This window comes from Ptychodera flava, chromosome 22, assembly GCF_041260155.1.
Source record: "Ptychodera flava strain L36383 chromosome 22, AS_Pfla_20210202, whole genome shotgun sequence".
Lineage (NCBI taxonomy): Eukaryota > Metazoa > Hemichordata > Enteropneusta > Ptychoderidae > Ptychodera > Ptychodera flava.
The window spans coordinates 10,691,499-10,711,453 of NC_091949.1; the positions used below are offsets into that span (position 1 = coordinate 10,691,499).

A 19,955-nucleotide genomic window follows, 5' to 3' on the forward strand; every position below is an offset into this window, starting at 1 on the left:
AATGAGTTAATTTTTATTAAATACCAAGAATTAAGATCCATATCTATCGAATGTATAGTTTTCATGATGTTTGTAAAGTAATTTTAACATAGGTATCGATTACAAAATGACGATATCGAAATTATATCACTACATAATTTTCGAACTTTCTTCCTGTCGCTTTGAATGGTGTCATTTTGACCAAACTTGGCGAATAAAATCCTGACATAATACCATTTAGTTTACACTTTTAATAAAAGGGTGTCACCACGCTACTTTTTACAATATCTCCATGTGAATGGGCATATGCGCCATGTAAATGGGAGAGAAATGTTAATTTTGTGCTCATATTGAATAGAAACCAGCTTCCTAGGGGGTCAAAATATGACAAGGTTAAAGGTCAGATGTATTTCTAAGAGACTGGGTCAAAAAAATTAGGTAAAAGCGCAATTTCAACAATGACAGGTGATGTTAAATACATGCGCTACAAAATAACCTATTTGCGGCAGGCTGGAGTTAAATCTGCGCAGAAATGTTTTAAAGCGTGTGCGCGTCCGAATTCGTCGCCCTTTACCTTAAGACAATAGCCCGTAACCATACCGCCTCGTATTCATATGTATTCCGAGACGGTTGATATTTGAACGCGAAAGGATGGTATCAACCGGGTTGATACCATCCTTTCGCGTTCAAATGGTTGTCAGGTATACTGGTATTTATTGTAGTTCGATTCCGCAGGACAGTGACAAATCAAAAGTCTTTATGTGGAAAAATCCTAACAATTTTGAATAAGATAAACTTTGAAGTCTCATAGATTTATTGTGAGAGCATCCCACATTTCAAAGGAAATTCAAGTATCTAGAGATATGACTTGATAAAATCATAGTACTCAAAACTACAGTGACAAATCTCTTCTTTGTCATTCTTCTTCATCACAAAATTTATCTTCCATTGATTCTCCCCATCCTCCCACGTTTCTATGGTTATCACATCATCTTCAAGAGCTTCAGCCATGTGCAGAATGCCGATGGTCTTGATCCTGTATCTTGTCAGATCATTGGTAAATGAAGGATAGGCGTTGTTCTTAGCTGCTGTGTTGGCACACTCTTCGATATATTTGATATAAGAGGTGTATGTAAAGTGATTATTTTCGTCGATATCACTGCTTAGCGGTTGAATTTTGTGTTGGAATATTATCGACGGTTTGTCTCCAAGTCTATCCATGTACTGTGGTGTCTGGTTGTTGCCATGTGCAGCATACCGTCCAGTGAACCAATCCGGTAGTTGAGCTGACCTTCTTGTCAACTTGCTTACACACACATTTTGCACATAGTTAGTAGCAAGGAGTGTATCGTCAGCACAATCACGCATTACATTGAATCTATCATACGACGTCCTCCCAACTTTCGCTAAAGCAAGGTTGAATTGAAATGTAGCTGATGGCTTAAGACGCTTATGGAATTCTGGGAGTATATGATAGACTCTTGAACGGTTGAAAACCAGATGATCTTCAAAACTACGATAGGACAGATAGTTGTACGGCGGTCTTACAGCACATCTCCATGCATATGCCATCATCCAAGGTACAGTGGGCTTGAAGTTTTGATCTATTTGAGGAAGAAAAATAATGTTAGTGACGGTTACCGCACTCTTATCTTAAAATTCTCATATGTACAGTAGAGGACAGTACAGTAGAAGGGACTTCGAGAAGTACTAACATCTTATTGGGAATCATATATGACAGAAAATGCATAATCAGTGGTCTGGGCCGTAATATAGAACAATGCACAACAGGATTCGACAAAGTTAACATTAGGGTAAAGCTCTGATAATGTACTAGACATGAATTTGTTTTTTAGTTTTTCAATTTTAAATACTTTCTCGTGGCGGTCCACGATCCCCATTTTGCGGACAAGTGGCTACTCTGCCTGATCAGATGTGGGTCGTTTTAGTTTCATATTTTCATTTGTCGATGTCGACACAAACTGGTTCAAACGTTTTAACTTCTTGGTCAGTTTGAAAATTAATGGAAATTGTGTTCTACAGTCAGTAACTCTTTGGAGCGCCGGGGATCGTGACGTAGCCCTAAGCGCTTCAGGAGGCGCTTTTAAATTGACATGTGCAAATTATGGGTACGCAGGTATTAAAGCATGCACAGCGTGTAGACTTTTGCCCAGACCCTGGACAAACTTGCCAGATATTCATTAATTTACTTTTCTTAATATTACAATTCGCTATCCCGAAGTTTGAAGTACATTTATTACACCCTGATTTCAACATATGTACATACACAACTGCCGTAGTAAGAACCTGCAAATCAGATTTCAGAGCAATCTGTCGGCTTATTTCTGAGCGCGGAAGTTTTGGTCAAATCTGGAGAGAAAGGGGAAAAGTTCCGCCTAAATCTAGAAATTTACAAATATCAAAACAAAAATGAATAAATCTACATTATACCTACCTAAAGTGCCAGCAAACAAAATGTCAAGATAAGCTGACCGGTTGTTCTGGTTTTTTAACAATTTTATGCTAATTCTCCTGTTATCATAACTGGCATTTTTATTTAAATCAAGCCCTCTATGTGACCCTATATGTATCTTTATACGGTATACAAAGATTACACAAGGACTGGGACTCAAATGTTTTGTTGTGGACAGGTATACACGCAGGCGATAGACCTTAATGATCTTTATGACATCTCAAAGAGCTACATACAAACTAGGCCTAATGCTCTGTCCCATTTACGGCGTTTCTTCCAAAATGATATACATAATGACCCTTTCCAATCTTAATGAAAAAATCTCGAACATGCTGCGTTTAAGAATTTATGACAGTGTGATACTGTGAGACGTTACTCATTAGAACGTCCTAGGGGACTAGACCAAGTTTATTTGCAGAGAAAAATTTGTGGAGGCAATGTTGCTGAAGCTTATATTGTAGAAGAACAGCGGTAGGGAACTGGAAAGCAAATTTTGTAACTATGCCGTAAAATTTTGAAATACTTTTTCTCACCTGCACGGAAATCATGAACACGTTCACCTACATGCACCAGATATGAACTGAAAATGCTCACGTGTTTCATTATATATTGCAGTTATTTGTAATTTGAACCTTCACTACATGTTTAAAACTTTATTGGAAGTATTACGATCAACATAATGAACATTATTCACCGCCGATTCATTCTAAAAGGTCATGAAGTATACAAATATGGAATTAGCTGAAATAAAAATTTTAAATTTCTTTAACCGCTGTCCTTGTATCACCACTTAATATAGCAAGTGTAATTACCTTTGGCCAAGTCCTTCAAGCCATATATGCCAAACAGTAAAAGCTCATTAGATATGCAAATTATAAATTAGCTGACATGAAAATGTGAAATGATTTTCAATAGTGAATTCACCTGGTATAATCATCGATGTACATAGCATGTTTTCCAACTTTGATCAAGTAAATCCCAGTATATATCCGTAATTAGAAAAAGATAATTGAAAATGCAAATTAGGAATTGTCTGAAGAAAAAATGCTTAACGACTTTCAATAATGTTGTATCATAGTATGTTTAAAATATTTAGCATTTCAACAACTTTGGTCCAGTCAATCCAGATATATCCCTGATTAGCAAAGATCATTAAATATGCAAATTAGGAATTGGCTGAAGTAAAAATGCTTAATGATTTTCAATAATGTTGTATCATAGTATCTTCAATATATTTAGCAAGGTTAGTCAACAATCCGTGACATTATTCGGCCAACCATTTTTTCACCCTGAAATAAGAGAATGAAAGTCGAAATATGGGCAAATTTCATGATTTCATAGGGACACTTGACCATTTACATTAACATTGGACCAAATTTTGATCATGAATTTGCTCTGTTAGCATTCTATTTCTGAATTAAGAATGACACGTTCAGCGCGGTATCTTTATCGGCCAACCTTATTTGTAACCAATAAATGTAAGTAGGAATTACGAATTGGGTGAAATACCAAATTCCCAAAAATGACTTACTGATACATAGAAGAACAAACTGACTTCGAAAGAAAAAAAACTTACATAAATGCATGGCTGAAGAACACAAATTTTGATAATAATTTGCCCTGAGAGCGAGCGAATAGTGGGAAACTGTATTTCTCACATTCCTGGCCGTTGGGAGTGCGGGATCGACGGTATGGAAAAAATCGATCCCACACTCTCAGAAATCGTCCCACACTCTGCAGTAAATATTACACGAGCTCTAAGTCTGTTTCGTTCCACGCGCAAAATGTTATCCAATGGCAGGACGAGTAACACACGGACAGGAACTACAAAGTAAGCAGGTCAGAGTACAGTGGCAGACGACAGAGTTTTCACGATTTTGGATAATGTTGTACGTGTCCAATGTGAATTTTACGCATTTTGTGGTCATGTGAGAAAAAGAATCTCACACACCAAGGACCTGAACTTCACAATCGTGTGAGAAATCTGATCCCAGGTCCTCGGGGGTGTGAGATTCTATTAATTTGATATTAAGTTAAAACGATTCATGTTCGAGGAAGTTTTCCACATAAATTCATCATCAAAAAACTATAGCATTTACTTGCTCAATTTAGGGACTGGACATAAATTACAGGGGGATGGGGTGGGCCAGTGTTTTTCGAAACACCGCTGCGTCAAAAATAGTGACCCTTCAAAAGTTCATGCACGAAAATTAGTGACCCTCCCCCTTATCCGTGCATGAAAATAAGTGACCCTCCCCTGCTACTCAATACCTCCAAACAAACTCGCAATGTGTTTAAGACCCCCTTCTTACTTGCTATACTTTTTAAGTCGCCCTCCTACGAAAGGAAGGCAGAATGTGACCGATATAACGCGTTGTCAAAAAAATATCAAATCGTATTTGTGTGATAATTCATGTAAATGTACTTTGCTTGAAGTGGCAGGTAAAAAGTGCATGCCTGTACAAAAAATGTAAATTTTTAGATTTCATCGATAATGTTGATTCACTATGCATGGTAGTCGACTATAAGAAAACTACGAACGTGTATTTTCCAGTATAAAACTAGCAATATCTGTTCATCTATACATGTTTAATAACTGATATAGATATACTTGATTAGCATGCATTGTTTACAAGTGCACATGTGAATAAGATATTTGAGGTTGGAATTCCGCTCAAAATGTTGATCCACTATACATGGGAGTCTATGACAAAACTGTAAATTTTTTTTTTCAGAATTAAAAATATGCACTATTTGTGCATATATGGACCGAGAATAATTGACATAATTGTGCTTGATTAGAAGAGGGTGGTGACAAAACTGTACAAAATTTTTTTCAGAATTAAAAATATGCACTATCTGTGCATATATAGACCCTGAATAATTGACATAATTGTGCTTTACTAGAAGAGGGTGGTAATGTGTGCATCTGTGTACAATAACTTTGTTTTTGGAATTTCGCATAAAATGTTTATCTACTATACATTGTAGTCTATGATGAAACTATGAATAATTTTTTTCCAATACAAAACTAGGTAAATCTGTGTATTTATGTACACTTGATTATTGGTATTAATGTTCATGATTAGACTAGAGTGGTTTCAAGTGAATGGGTGTGCAAGAAATTTGTTTTTGGCATATCACTGAAATGTCGATTCACTATACATGGCGGTCTATGATGAAACTATGAATAATTTTTTTCCAATACAAAACTAGGTAAATCTGTGCATTTATGTACACTTGATTATTGGTATTAATTTTCATGATTAGACTAGAGTGGTTTCAGGTCAACGGTTGGGCAAGAAATTTGATTTTGGAATTTCACTGAAATGTCAATTCACTATACATGGCAGTCTATAATGAAACTATGAATAATTTTTTTCCAATACAAAACTAGGTAAACCTGTGCATTTATGTACACCTAATTATTAGTATTAATGTTAATGATAAGGCTAGAATGGTTTCAAGTCAATGGTTGTGCAAGAAATTTGATTTTGGAATTTCACCAAAATGTTGATTCACTATACTTTGTAGGCTATGAGGAAACTACAAATAACTTAGAAGTTATCTGATCCTAAATTGTTATTCAAAAGTTGTTCGACCTGAAGCTTCCAGTTGTTATTGATGACACTATGCACTATTCTGAATAGTTTGTATTCTGTCAATGTCCTAAAAAAAATAAAAAAATGTACATACACCGACATGAACGTTTGACACCAACTTATACCCAATGTATTGTCAATGGGAGAATGATGTCAAATAAGTGATCTCCCAAATTGTTATTGGAAGAGTCATTAGGGGACAGTTATGCACAATACAGGAGTTGAATAAGTACAAATCATGACAACTTAAATCAATGTAGCTGCTTGGATCATCAATACATTGTTTATTATACCTGAAATTTGCGCCCGAAGGGCACGCTGAAAATAGAAATGGCAGAAAATGAAAGTGCCAGGAGGTATTTTTACTTTTTTCAGTATTCCATATTCTTCAATACGTGCTTATGCAATTTCGGCTTTGATGCATGAAAAAAGGTGACCCTCCCCCATAGAATTGCACAAAATTTTATGACCCTTCATAAATGCTTGCGCGAAAAATGGCGACCCACCCCCAAAAAACACCGGCCCATCCCCCTGTAATTAATGTCCAGTCCCTGAGAAGGGATACTGTAAATCAACGGGCTCAGTAGGAAACAGTCGTCTTCTTGGCTTGCAGAGCACTTCATATTGCGTGTACACAAAGCCAGAACAAAACTCAGATCATACTTACTCAAAGCAAGAAACCAAGACAAAGAAGCATACATCATATACGTTACGAAATGAATATGAAACATTTTTGCATGATGCTTTGAAATTCGAGTGCATTGAAGAGCTGGCAATATATCTATACGATCTCTCAACAACGATATCTAACGGTATTTTCAATGATTATATGAGTGATTGTGATTGTCATCGTAATGTGGCAATTTGCCGCAATGTTTGACAAAGTATTAAGATTGATAGATTTCAATGCATCCATTCTGTAAGACTAAAACAGATTCTTTTGGTACATTAGAACGACTTTTAACTTGTTGACCCTTCCTTAAATTGGTGGTCACACAGAATTTGATTTCCACGGCAACAAACACTATACTGAAAATACTGTTGACAATTATGAATTGATGAAAGTATTGTGACGTAACATAACAATGTGTAAAAGGAACATCCAGGAATAAAAGTAAGTATCTGGAAGCAGTCTGCTGAAGGTACTCTATATAACCTTTGTCCCAAAAATCAAAACTTTTGCTGCATCAGCGTTCGTGACGCGCCTAACTCTTACTGACCGACATGCAAGTTACAAATTACAATTACACCCTGATTTCTGCAACGATTATGAAGCGGTCAAGGGCGCTCGGATAGGTGAGTGCCCAATTAGGAGACGGGTGCTGTGCTTGACTCCCGGTTGGTTTTTCTGTCCTGTTTTTACCTTGGGCCAACAAAAACACACGGAACCCCTGCTATAGCTGTTCGTCGCAAGGCCGCTTGGTGTACAGTCGTTTATGGTTCGATACACAGGATATACGTCGAAGGCCGCTGTGAGCATCATCATACATACAAAGGCCTTGGCCGTATATCGAACGAGCAACCATGGCCGGCATATCATATGTTACCGTAAAGCTCCGTCACAGACAGCGTTACGGAGGACACTGCGGAGACCAGTGCGTTGTTATAGCTTAATTGGTACGTCTAACTATCGCAAATAACACAGAGCTGGACACAGAACTCTGCCCACGGACCAAGGGTCACAGGCATAGTCCATTGCAGGTACAGCTGTTTGAGTATAGGCCTGGGATCACAGAAGCTTGAGGAGGGAGACAAGCATACAGCAAACTTCTGTATAAATACTCACCTTTGGCGTTGATATAGGTATCAGGTATATGGCCCACCAGGGTGCACAATATGCCCTGTTTATTGTAGGAAGTCATTTCCATCCGCATCTTGATCCGCTTGTCAAACCTGTAGCTGTGGCTGTGCGTGGCTTCTGTTTAACCATGAAGTCACATGATAACCTTGATCATTGTGGCGAGACTTAAAGGTCGATTTAGGGTCAACGAAGATCGCGGGAATGGGATAGGGCTTACTCAAAAATGATGAACTGGAAAGGGTTACTCAGAACATCATAGCCGAACAGGGAGAGGTTATACAAAAATTGATTTGTGATATAGTCAGTATCACCAAAGGATGTTATTATAGTGCCAGATTTTCAAAATTTTCTGAATCGGGCGGGGAGACCCTGTCCAAATCGCACCCATGTATTTACTGCTTTGCAGCTGCCTGGTCGTCAAATACACACATTCAATAATGTAGTGACCACAAACTGCGTATGGCTTCAAACTGTACCTATAATCTCTTGCGGTGATACGCTGGCCTATCTTGCAACTCACTGCTGAAGAATGTTGGGAGTGTTTGATTGTTTTTTCATATCTTAGTGTTTATAAAAATGCAATTATGAACTGTTAAGATATATTTCATTGCATGGCCTTAAAGTTGTGGCTTGGCAAATGTAGGTCAAGCATGATTTAGTGATCTAGATTGTCACCATTGAACCATTTCGACAGAATATTTTAAAAGTTTCAGTATCAGGAAGGGGATATTATTAAATTACTCTATTTTAATTAATTATTTGAATTACGGTATTTCAACATTGTTTTTATCAAATGTTGAATTATCAGAAAGGGGACTCCTAGCCTGGTCTTGCTAAAACCCATCGTAGATAATTTTCACTGTAAATACTTTATTTACTTCAGAGCTGCCACAATATTCTACAGAAGTGACTATAAAACAATGTCCTGAAATAGTCCGGCATGTAGACCTAAATGAGAGCGAGATAGACGATGTAAGTAAACAAATACTGGACATAATCAATAATGATTCTAGATCACGTACAGGTGTAAATAAATGGAGATATTCATTTTCCAACCGTGCTGGTTCAAACGAATTCAGGATATTTTTCGTCAAAAACGTTGCACATTGACTTCACTTGTGGTTTTGCGTGAAAGTAATGATCCCAATGACATAGTCTTGATGGGGCAGGGAAATGTGGTCATTAAGAAGTATCACTGGATTGTATATGTTCAGATCTATGGGCACATAGGTCTATGTCATTGTTCCCAATTTGAAAAACATGGAGCATGTCTAACTTATGGTTCTAAATCGGGAAAAAAGATCAGACTTCTAGCTGTATTGGCCAGCCAAGAAAAACATATGCGCATAATAAATGAGGTACAAGATGTGACAGCTTAAGGCCTATTATCCTATCAAAATTGAAGCGTAAAGAACTTGTGGTTACTGAGTTATCCATATATACGCATAATCAAGGTCATAGATCATCAAAGTCACGTGACATTTTGAAAAAAAAAATTGTGTTGCTAATTAATCCATATATGCCAAAATTCAGACCTCTAGCTCTATTGGCTTGCCCACAATTATATATGTGCATAATTAATGAGGTAAAGCATGTGTTGTCATAAGGTCTCCCATCCTACTAAATATAAAGGACATAGCACTTGTGGTTACTTATTTATTGACATAATCGTGTATTTTAGGTAAAAGGTCATCGAGGTCACATGACATTATGTAAACACATTTCTATCCTATAGTCTATCCCTATATACCAAAAATCAGACATCTAGTTCTATTGGCTCGCTCAAAGTTAGATATGCACATAATTAATGAGGTACAATATGTGGCGTCATAAGGTGTCCTATCATACCAAATATGAAGGGTGTAGCACTTGTGGTTCCTGAGTTATGGACAAATATGTATATTTGAGGTCGAAGGTCACCGAGATCACGTGACATTTGTCAAAAAATTTGTATTGATAAGTTATCCCTGTATACCAAAAATCAGACGTCTAGCTCTATTGGCTCGCTCAAAATTAGATATAAGAATAATTAATGAGGTACAATATGTGGCGTCATAAGTGTCCCATCATACCATATATGAAGGGTGTAGCACTTGTGGTTACTGAGTTATGGACAAATATGTATATTTGAGGTCAAAGGTCATCAAGGTCACGTGACATTTTGTCCAAAAAAATTGTATTGCTAAGTTATCCCTATATACCAAAAATCAGACCTCTAGCTCTATTGGCTCGCTCAGAATTAGATATGCGCATAATGAGGTACAATATGTGGCATCATAAGGTGTCAAATCATACCAAATATGAAGGGTGTAGCACTTGTGGTTACCGATGTTGCACAAATATATATATTTGAGGTCAAATGTCATTGAGGTCACGTGACATTTTGTCAAAAAAAATGTATATCTAAGTTATCCCTACATACCAACAATCAGACCTCTAGCTCTATTGGCTCGCTCAAAATTAGATATGCGCATAATTAATGAGGTACAATATGTGGCGTCATAAGGTGTCCAATCATACCAAATATGAAGGGTGTAGCACTTGTGGTTACTGAGTAATGCACAAATATGTATATCTGAGGTCAAAGGTCATTGAGGTCACGTGACATTTTGTCAAAAAAATTGTTTTGCTAAGTTATCCATATATACCAAAAATCAGACCTTTAGCTCTATCGGCTCGCTCAATATTAAATATGTGCATAATTAATGAGGTACAATATGAGGCGTCATAGGGTGTCCCATCATACCATATATGAAAGGTTTAGCACTTGTGGTTACTGAGTCATGGGCAAATATGTATATTTGAGGTCAAAGGTCATCAAGGTCACGTGACAAAGTGTCTGAGATATCTGTGTGAACGGATGGACTCACGGATGGACTCACGGACGGACATGACCCAATCTACAAAATTGTATTGCTAAGTTATCCCTATATACCAAAATCAGACGTCTAGCTCTATTGGCTCGCTCAAAATTAGATATGCGCATAATTAATGAGGAACTCTTTGTGGCGTCATAAGGTGTCCAATCATACCAAATATAAAGGCTGTAACACTTGTGGTTACTGAGTTATGGACAAATATGTATATTTGAGGTCAAAGGTCACCAGGGTCACGTGACATTTTGTCAAAAAATTGTATTGCTAAGTTATCCATATATACCAAAAATCAGACCTCTAGCTCTATTGGCTCGCTCAAAGTAAATATATGCATAATTTATGGGGTACAATATGTGGCGTCATAGGGTGTCCCATCATACCATATATGAAGGGTTTAGCACTTGTGGTTACTGAGTCATGGGCAAATATGTATATTTGAGGTCAAAGGTCATCAAGGTCACGTGACAAAGTGTCTGAGATATCTGTGTGAACGGATGGACTCACGGATGGACTCACAGACGGACATGACCCAATCTATAAGCCGCCTGGACTATATCTGTTGGGACTAAAAACTGTGTCACTGCATCCTTTTTGCAATATGAACACGATGAGAAACTAAATTTTTATTTTTCTTGGCCTTATACATGGGAGTCTGTGGACTGCCTTATACATGGGAGTCTATGGACTGCCTTATACATGGGAGTCTATGGACTGCCTTATACATGGGAGTCTATGGAGGTGAAAACTAAAAAGTCCTCTAACACGGCCAAATTTGATCGCATAGTGAAACAAATCGACGTGCATCTGTATGAGGTAGGGTACTATCCTTGTACTAAGTTTGAACGAAATCGCTCCAGGTGTCTTTGAGATATCTGCGTGAACGGACGGACGGACGCACGCACGGACGCACGCACGGACATGACCAAACCTATAAGTCCCCCCCGGACGGTGTCCTTGGGGACTAATTAAATACGGTATATACATTAGATGAAAACGATAAAATTACACATCATTTTAATGATCCGACGCGATCTAAATTTAGTAACGTCAAAATCAAAAGGCATTGGCTGAGTAACGTTCGGAAAGAGAAATCATCTTTTTCTCAAAAAATGGTAACAAAAATTAGCGCACAGAAGTGATTCTGGAATGTTTTCGTAAAGAGCAAACGAACTTTCTACGTAAACACCTAGAAGATTTTCAGCGGAAAACACACATCTCTGCTGTAGTTGGACTAAGGCCTAAATGTAAGAATTTATAGATACATCAGTAGGATCAATGTATTCCTCTTCAATGTACTTTTAAAATCAGCATCATGTCTGTTGCGTCCTGTAAAATATGAAATTTAGCTTTCATTTCACTGAGAGAACACTAAGCATGTACTCCGAAGCCTACTAGATGTTTTGCCGTCAAAATCCGTCAACCTTGAGTGGCCTTTTCAGTTACGTGATGTTACTCCACGGATGCTTTTGTAAAGTTGTTATCAAATGTCTTATACATCAGCAGGACGTTTTCGTGTCAGGATTTATGAATTATTCCTCCATTACAAGTTTAGTGTGATCTTCGAGCGACCGATGAGGACAAGAACGTGTTTCTTGCTTTTTCATACGTCTTATAAATATGTTTTTCTGCCAAAACGGTGTATGTGCTTTTTATAGAGAGTTATGCTTAGGGACCGGTTAGTTTTCACGGTGGGAGGGGGGGGGGGGCTAGTTCATGTCATTGGCTTTCAAAAGTAGATAGACCCCCTTCATCCAGGACCAAAAAATGGTGACCTCTTTCACAGGCGAAAAAATATGACCCTCAAGAAAATATTAATCAACTATGAACAGAATACTAAAAACCTAGAAATAAATCATGAACTACCTTTACATATTAACCATAATACTGCTTCAGTGTTTGTATGTTATAAAAGCATGCAGATATACTTTCTGTTGAAGCAACACACATTGCAGATCGACAATGTCATAATATCATTATCGCCCTTGCATTGAAAAGAAATCATTTATTAAGTTGCGATGTGAAAAAAAATACAATCTGAAAAAATGAAATGGTCAACAGGACAGGCTTAGCTTTTTCACAGTGACTGTTTGTCTGTTTGAATCGTCATGACATGAACCTGAAGCACATTTAAGCAAGCCTGTCTGTCACTACAGTTTAATGATTCAGATTGACTTACGCACTGTACTTAGCAAGGGACAATTTTTGGTGAGTGGCATGCGCCAGTTCTGATGCTGAGGCGTGGTCTTGCTGTGAATCACGGCAGAGAAAACCATGTATATTCAACTGTTACATTTTTGAAAATACGGTGACCCCTCTAAGTGATTCTAAAAAAGATGACCTCCTTTTTTGGATTCCCAAATTAAAGTGACCCCTTGTTTTGCCCCCGCGGCCGTAAACCAAAACAGTCCCTTAAATTGTACTCGCCCGGGGAAAGAGTAAGTCCGGGTAGAGTGTGTGCTGTTATTTCAAACAAACATACATTGTATTTCAGTTTTTCATTGGTCTAGAATGCGACATCTTCAAGTGACAGGCCAGTAGTATTCTGTATAATAAAGGCAAATCTCTTCTCTGTCATTGCATTTACCTTCACTTACGTTTCTGTGGCTACTGATCTGCCAGAGATTCACAGATGTACATGTGTCACGGCAGCCGTAATCTTGTGATGGCCCCCTCCCACCTGTGCCCCTCTTAAGACAATAGCGCCTCGTATTCATATGTATTCCGAGACGGTTGGGTTGATACCATCCTTTCGCGTTCAAATGGTTGTCAGGTATACTGGTATTTATTGTAGTTCGATTCCGCAGGACAGTGACAAATCAAAAGTCTTTATGTGGCAAATTCTAACAATTTTGAATAAGATAAACTTTGAAGTCTCTTAGATTTATTGTGAGAGCATCCCACATTTCAAAGGAAATTCAAGTATCTAGAGATGTGACTTGATAAAATCATAGTACTCAAAACTACAGTGACAAATCTCTTCTTTGTCATTCTTCTTCATCACAAAATTTATCTTCCATTGATTCTCCCCATCCTCCCACGTTTCTATGGTTATCACATCATCTTCAAGGGCTTCAGCCATGTGCAGAATGCCGATGGTCTTGATCCTGTATCTTGTCAGATCATTGGAAAATGAAGGATAAGCGTTGTTCTCAGCTGCTGTGTTGGCACACTCTTCGATATATTTGATATAAGAGGTGTATGTAAAGTGATTATTTTCGTCGATATCACTGCTTAGCGGTTGAATTTTGTGTTTGAATATTATCGACGGTTTGTCTCCAAGTCTATCCATGTATTGTGGTGTCTGGTTGTTGCCATGTGCAGCATACCGTCCAGTGAACCGATCCGGTAGTTGAGCTGACCTTCTTGTCAACTTGCTTACACACACATTTTGCAGATAGTTAGTAGCCAGAAGTGTACCATCAACACAATCACGCATTACATAAAATGCATCATACGACATCCTCCCAACTTTCGCTAAAGAGAAGTTGAATTGAAATGTAGCTGATGGCTTAAGACGCGTAAGGAATTCTGGGAGTATATGATAGACTCTTGAACGGTTGAAAACCAGATGATCTTCAAAACTACGATATGACAGAAAATTGTACGGTGGTTTTACAGCACATCTCCATGCATATTCCATCATCCAAGGTACAGTGGGCTTGAAGTTTTGATCTATTTGAGGAAGAAAAATAATGTTACAGTAGAGGACAGTACAGTAGAAGGGACTTCGAGAAGTACTAACATCTTATTGGGAATCATATATGACAGAAAACGCATAATCAGTGGTCTAGGCCGTAATATAGAACAATGCACAACAGGATTCGACAAAGTTAACATTAGGGTAAAGCTCTGATAATGTACTAGACATGAATTTGTTTTTTAGTTTTTCAATTTTAAATACTTTCTCGTGGCGGTCCACGATCCCCATTTTGGGGATAAGTGGCTACTCTGCCTGATCAGATGTGGGTCGTTTTAGTTTCATATTTTCATTTGTCGATGTCGACACAAACTGGTTCAAACGTTTTAGCTTCTTGGTCAGTTTGAAAATTAATGGAAATTGTGTTCAACAGTAACTCTTTGGAGCGCCGGGGATCGTGACGTAGCCCTAAAAAGCGCTTCAGGAGGCGCTTTTAAATTGACATGTGCAAATTATGGGTACGTAGGTATTAAAGCATGCACAACGTGTAGACTTTTGCCCAGACCCTGGACAAACTTGCCAGATATTCATTAATTTACTTTTCTTAATATTACAATTCGCTATCCCGAAATTTGAAGTACATTTATTACACCCTGATTTCAACATATGTACATACACAACTGCCGTAGTAAGAACCTGCAAATCAGATTTCAGAGCAATCTGTTGGCTTATTTCTGAGCGCGGAAGTTTTGGATTTCTACATTATACCTACCTAAAGTGCAAGCAAACAAAATGTCAAGATAAGCTGACCGGTTGTTCTGGTTTTTTAACAATTTTATGCTAATTCTCCTGTTATCATAACTGGCATTTTTATTTAAATCAAGCCCTCTATGTGACCCTATATGTATCTTTATACGGTATACAAAGATTACACAAGGACTGGGACTCAAATGTTTTGTTGTGGACAGGTATACACGCAGGCAACATACCTTAATGATCTTTAGGACATCTCAAAGAGCTACGTACAAACTAGGCCTAATGCTCTGTCCCATTTACGGCGTTTCTTCCAAAATGATATACATAATGACCCTTTCCAATCTTAATGAAAAAATCTCGAACATGCTGCGTTTAAGAATTTATGACAGTGTGATACTGTGAGACGTTACTCATTAGAACGTCCTAGGGGACTAGACCAAGTTTATTTGCAGAGAAAAATTTATGGAGGCGATGTTGCTGAAGCTTATATTGTAGACGAACAGCGGTAGGGAACTGGAAAGCAAATTGTATAACTATGCCGTAAAATTTTGAAATACTTTTTCTCACCTTCACGGAAATCATGAACACGTTCACCTAAATGCACCAGATATGAACTGAAAATGCTCACGTGTTTCATTATATATTGCAGTTATTTGTAATTTGAACCTTCACCACATGTTTAAAACTTTATTGAAAGTATTATGATCAACATAATGAACATTATTCACCGCCGATTCATTCTAAAAGGTCATGAAGTATACAAATATATAATTAGCTGAAATAAAAATTTTAAATTTCTTTAACTGCTGTCATTGTATCACCACTTAATATAGTAAGTGTAATTACCTTTGGCCAAGTCCTTCAAGCCATATATGCCAAACAGTGAAAGCTCATTAGATATGCCCATTATAAATTAGCTGACATGAAAATGTGAAATGACTTTCAATATTGAATTCACCTGGTATAATCATCAATGTACATAGCATGTTTGCCAACTTTGATCAAGTAAATCCAAGTATATATCCGTAATTAGAAAAAGATAATTGAAAATGCAAATTAGGAATTGTCTGAAGAAAAAATGCTTAACGACTTTCAATAATGTTGTATCATAGTATATTTAATATATTTAGCAAGTTTCAACAATTTTGGTCCAGTCAATTTAGATATATATCCCTAATTAGCAAAGTTCATTAAATATGCAAATTAGGAATTGGCTAAAGTAAAAATGCTTAATGATTTTCAATAATGTTGTATCATAGTATCTTCAATATATTTAGCAAGTTTAGTCAACAATCCGTGACATTATTTGGCCAACCATTTTTTTCACCCTGAAATCAGAGAATGAAAGTCGAAATATGGGCAAATTTCATGATTTCATCGGGACACTTGACCATTTACATTTATATAGGAGACGGGTGTTGTGCTTGACTCCCGGTTGGTTTTTCTGTCCTGTTTTTACCTTGGGCCAACAAAAACACACGGAACACCTGCTATAGCTGTTCGTCGCAAGGCCGCTTGGTGCACAGTCGCTTATGGTTCGATACACAGGATATACGTCGAAGGCCGCTGTGAGCATCATCTTACATACAAAGGCCTTGGCCGTGTTTCGAACAAGCAACCATGGCTGGGCATATCTGGATGTTACCGTAAAGCTCCGTCACAGACAGCGTTACGGAGGACACTGCGGAGACTAGTGCATTGTTGTAGCTTGGTACGTCTAACTATCGCAAATAACACAGAGCTGGACACAGAACTCTGCCCACGGACCAAGGGTCACAGGCATAGTCCATTGCAGGTACAGCTGTTTGAGTATAGGCATGGGATCACAGAAGCTTCAGGAGGGAGACAAGCATACAGCAAAATTCTGTATAAATACTCACCTTTGGCGTTGATATCGTTGTCAGGTATATGGCCCACCAAGGTGCACAATATGCCCTGTTTATTGTAGGAAGTCATTTCCATCCGCATCTTGATCCGCTTGTCAAACCTGTAGCTGTGACTGTGCGTGAAATCTGTTTAACCATGAAGTCACATGATAACCTTATCATTGTGGCGAGACTTAAAGGTCGATTTAGGGTCAACGAAGATCGCGGGAATGGGATAGGGCTTACTCAAAAATGATGAACAGGAAAGGGTTACTCAAAACATTATAGCCGAACAGGGAGAGGTTATACAAAAATTGATTTGTAATAAGTGTTGTCAATATCACCAAAGGATGTTATTTTAATGCCAGATTTTCAAAATTTTCTGAATCGGGGCGGGGAGACCCTGTCCAAACCGCACCCATGTATTTACTGCTTTGCAGCTGCCTGGTCGTCAAATACACACATTCAATAACGTAGTGACCACAAACTGCATATGGCTTCAAACTGTACCTATATTCTCTTGCGGTGATATGCTGGCCTATCTTGCAACTCACTGCTGAAGAATGCTGGGAGTGTCTGATTGCTTTTCATATCCTAGTGTTTATAAAAATGAAATTATGAATTGTTGAGATATATGTTCATTGCACGGCCTTAAAGTTGTCTGACAGGCAAAAGTAGCCCCTGAACAGAGATCGTGGCTCACGGTGATACGCTGGCCTATCTTGCAACTCTTTGCTGAAGAATGTTGAGAGTGTTTGATTGGTTTTTTTTATATCTTAGTGTTTATAAAAATGAAATTATGAACTGTTCATTGCACTGCCTTAAAATTGTGGCTTGGCAAATTTAGGTCAAGCATGATTAAGTGATCTATATTGTCACCATTGAACCATTTCGACAGAATATTTTAAAAATTTCAGTATCAGGAAGGGGATATTATTAAATTACTGTATTTCAATTAATGATTTGAATTACGGTATTTCAACATTGTTTTTATCAAATGTTGAATTATCAGAAAAAGGACTCCTAGCCTGGTCTTGCTGAAACCCATCGTAGATAATTTTCACTGTAAATACTTTATTTACTTCAGAGCTGCCACAATATTCTACAGAAGTGACTATAAAACAATGTCCTGAAATAGTCCGACATGTAGACCTAACTGAGAGCGAGATAGACGAAGTAAGTAAACAAATACTGGACATAATCGATAATGATTTTAGATCACGTACAGGTGTAAATAACTGGAGAAATTCATTTTCCAACCGTGCTGGTTCAAACGAATTCAGACATTTTCTGTCAAAAACGTTGCACATTGACTACACTTGTGGTTTGCGTGAAAGTAATGATCCCACTAAAGTCCCGACTGCGAATGTATAATTGACATAACTGAAATTTGCGTCGAAAGAAAGATTACAAGCAAACAAGATTTGCTGCATTACAATACCATGTATCATCTTGGCACATGATGCTCACTTAGTTCAGAAACGACTTGCTTTGACGGCTGATGGTGGCCGTCTGCATTTTCAGGACTATTTAATAAGTTTATGTATTTTCATATGACAACTCAATCAGATATAACCAAGTCTACACAACTTGAAAAGTTATGATTTATATTGGTATGCTAAAAGATTGCGTCTCTCTCCTACCATTTCTCCAGTACACAAAGAAAGGCAGTCGAACTTCTTATCTACATCATTGATATTGATTTCGTTTCTTTTGCCCTCTTTTGGCTCTTGAAAACGGGAAAATGAGGTATAACTATCCATTTATACTTGTACTCGAAATATAATCAAGAAAATCATTCAAAGGAATATTACAAGAAACAAAATTATTTCATATTTTTAGAAGTAACAAGTCGATCATAAAGTCTAGAGCTTGTCTTTCTGCAGGATATATGAATTACCGTACTTTCTTTAATCAGCGATTTTTCCCGGCAATATTGCTTAGTATGTTGCCTTCAATTTCTATCGACCTTCATTTCACGGTACTTGGTCAAACGCACATATTTGTGTGTTTTCGGTTGCCTGAACTACCCTCTAATGCAATTAAATACGGTATATACATCAATGAAAACAAGAAAATTACACATCATTTCAAAGATCCGACGCGATCTACATTTAGTAACGTCAAAATCAAAGGCGTTGGCTGAGTAACGTTCGGAAAGAGAAATCATCTTTTTCTCAAAAAATGGTAACAAAAGTTAGCGCACAGAAGTGATTCTTGAATGTTTTCGTAAAGAGCAAACGAACTTTTTACGTAAACACCTGGAGGATTTTCAGCGGAAAACACACATCTCTGCTGTAGTTGGACCAAGGCCTACATGTGAGAATTTATAGATTCATCAGCAGGAGTAATGTAATTTTTTCCTCTTCAATATACTTTTAAAATCAGCATCATGTCTGTTGCTTCCTGTCAAATATGAAATTTAGCTTTCATTTCCTGAGAGAACACTAAGCATGCATGTACTCTGAAGCCTACTAGATGTTTTGCCGTCGAAATCCGTCAACCTTCAGTGGCCTTCTCAGTTACGTGATGTTACTCCTCGGATGCTTTTGTAAAGTTGTTATCAAATGTCTTATACATCAGCAGGACGTTTTCGTGTCAGAGGTTTATGATTACTATCTTTTCTGCGAGACTAGGTCGCCATTAAGATTCGCTTACCTTCATTTTAGAGTGTATATGTCCACACGGCTTTGAGAAAATAAGCTGATGACGTCAATCCTGAAGATTCACTGTCTCTTATGTAGGCAGATACGATCCGATGAGAGGTAGTGATGATGGCCAGGTAGGAGCAAGTTAGAACAAAGACATTGTGGTAACTATGTATGGAGATGGTGAAACCACAATTAAATACAGGGAAGCAAACAATATTTGCCTGTTATGACCTACATTACTATAACTACCTGCGTTTATGAATTACTCATCCATTACAAGTTTAGCAAGATCTTAAAGCGACCGATGAGGATAAG

The 19,955-nt window shown here is 37.6% G+C and overlaps 1 protein-coding gene across 1 annotated transcript; it reads right to left on the reverse strand.

Annotated features, from left to right (window-relative positions):
- Window positions 1-7,970, reverse strand: LOC139122664 (uncharacterized). The gene is made up of 2 exons (XM_070688268.1): window positions 7,841-7,970; window positions 1-1,583 (listed from the first exon to the last, which is right to left on the reverse strand). Exons 1-2 carry the CDS (start codon window positions 7,926-7,928, stop codon window positions 835-837), a joined length of 837 nt encoding a protein of 278 aa, XP_070544369.1. The 5' UTR covers window positions 7,929-7,970; the 3' UTR covers window positions 1-834.
- Window positions 7,971-19,955: the final 11,985 nt, after the last annotated feature.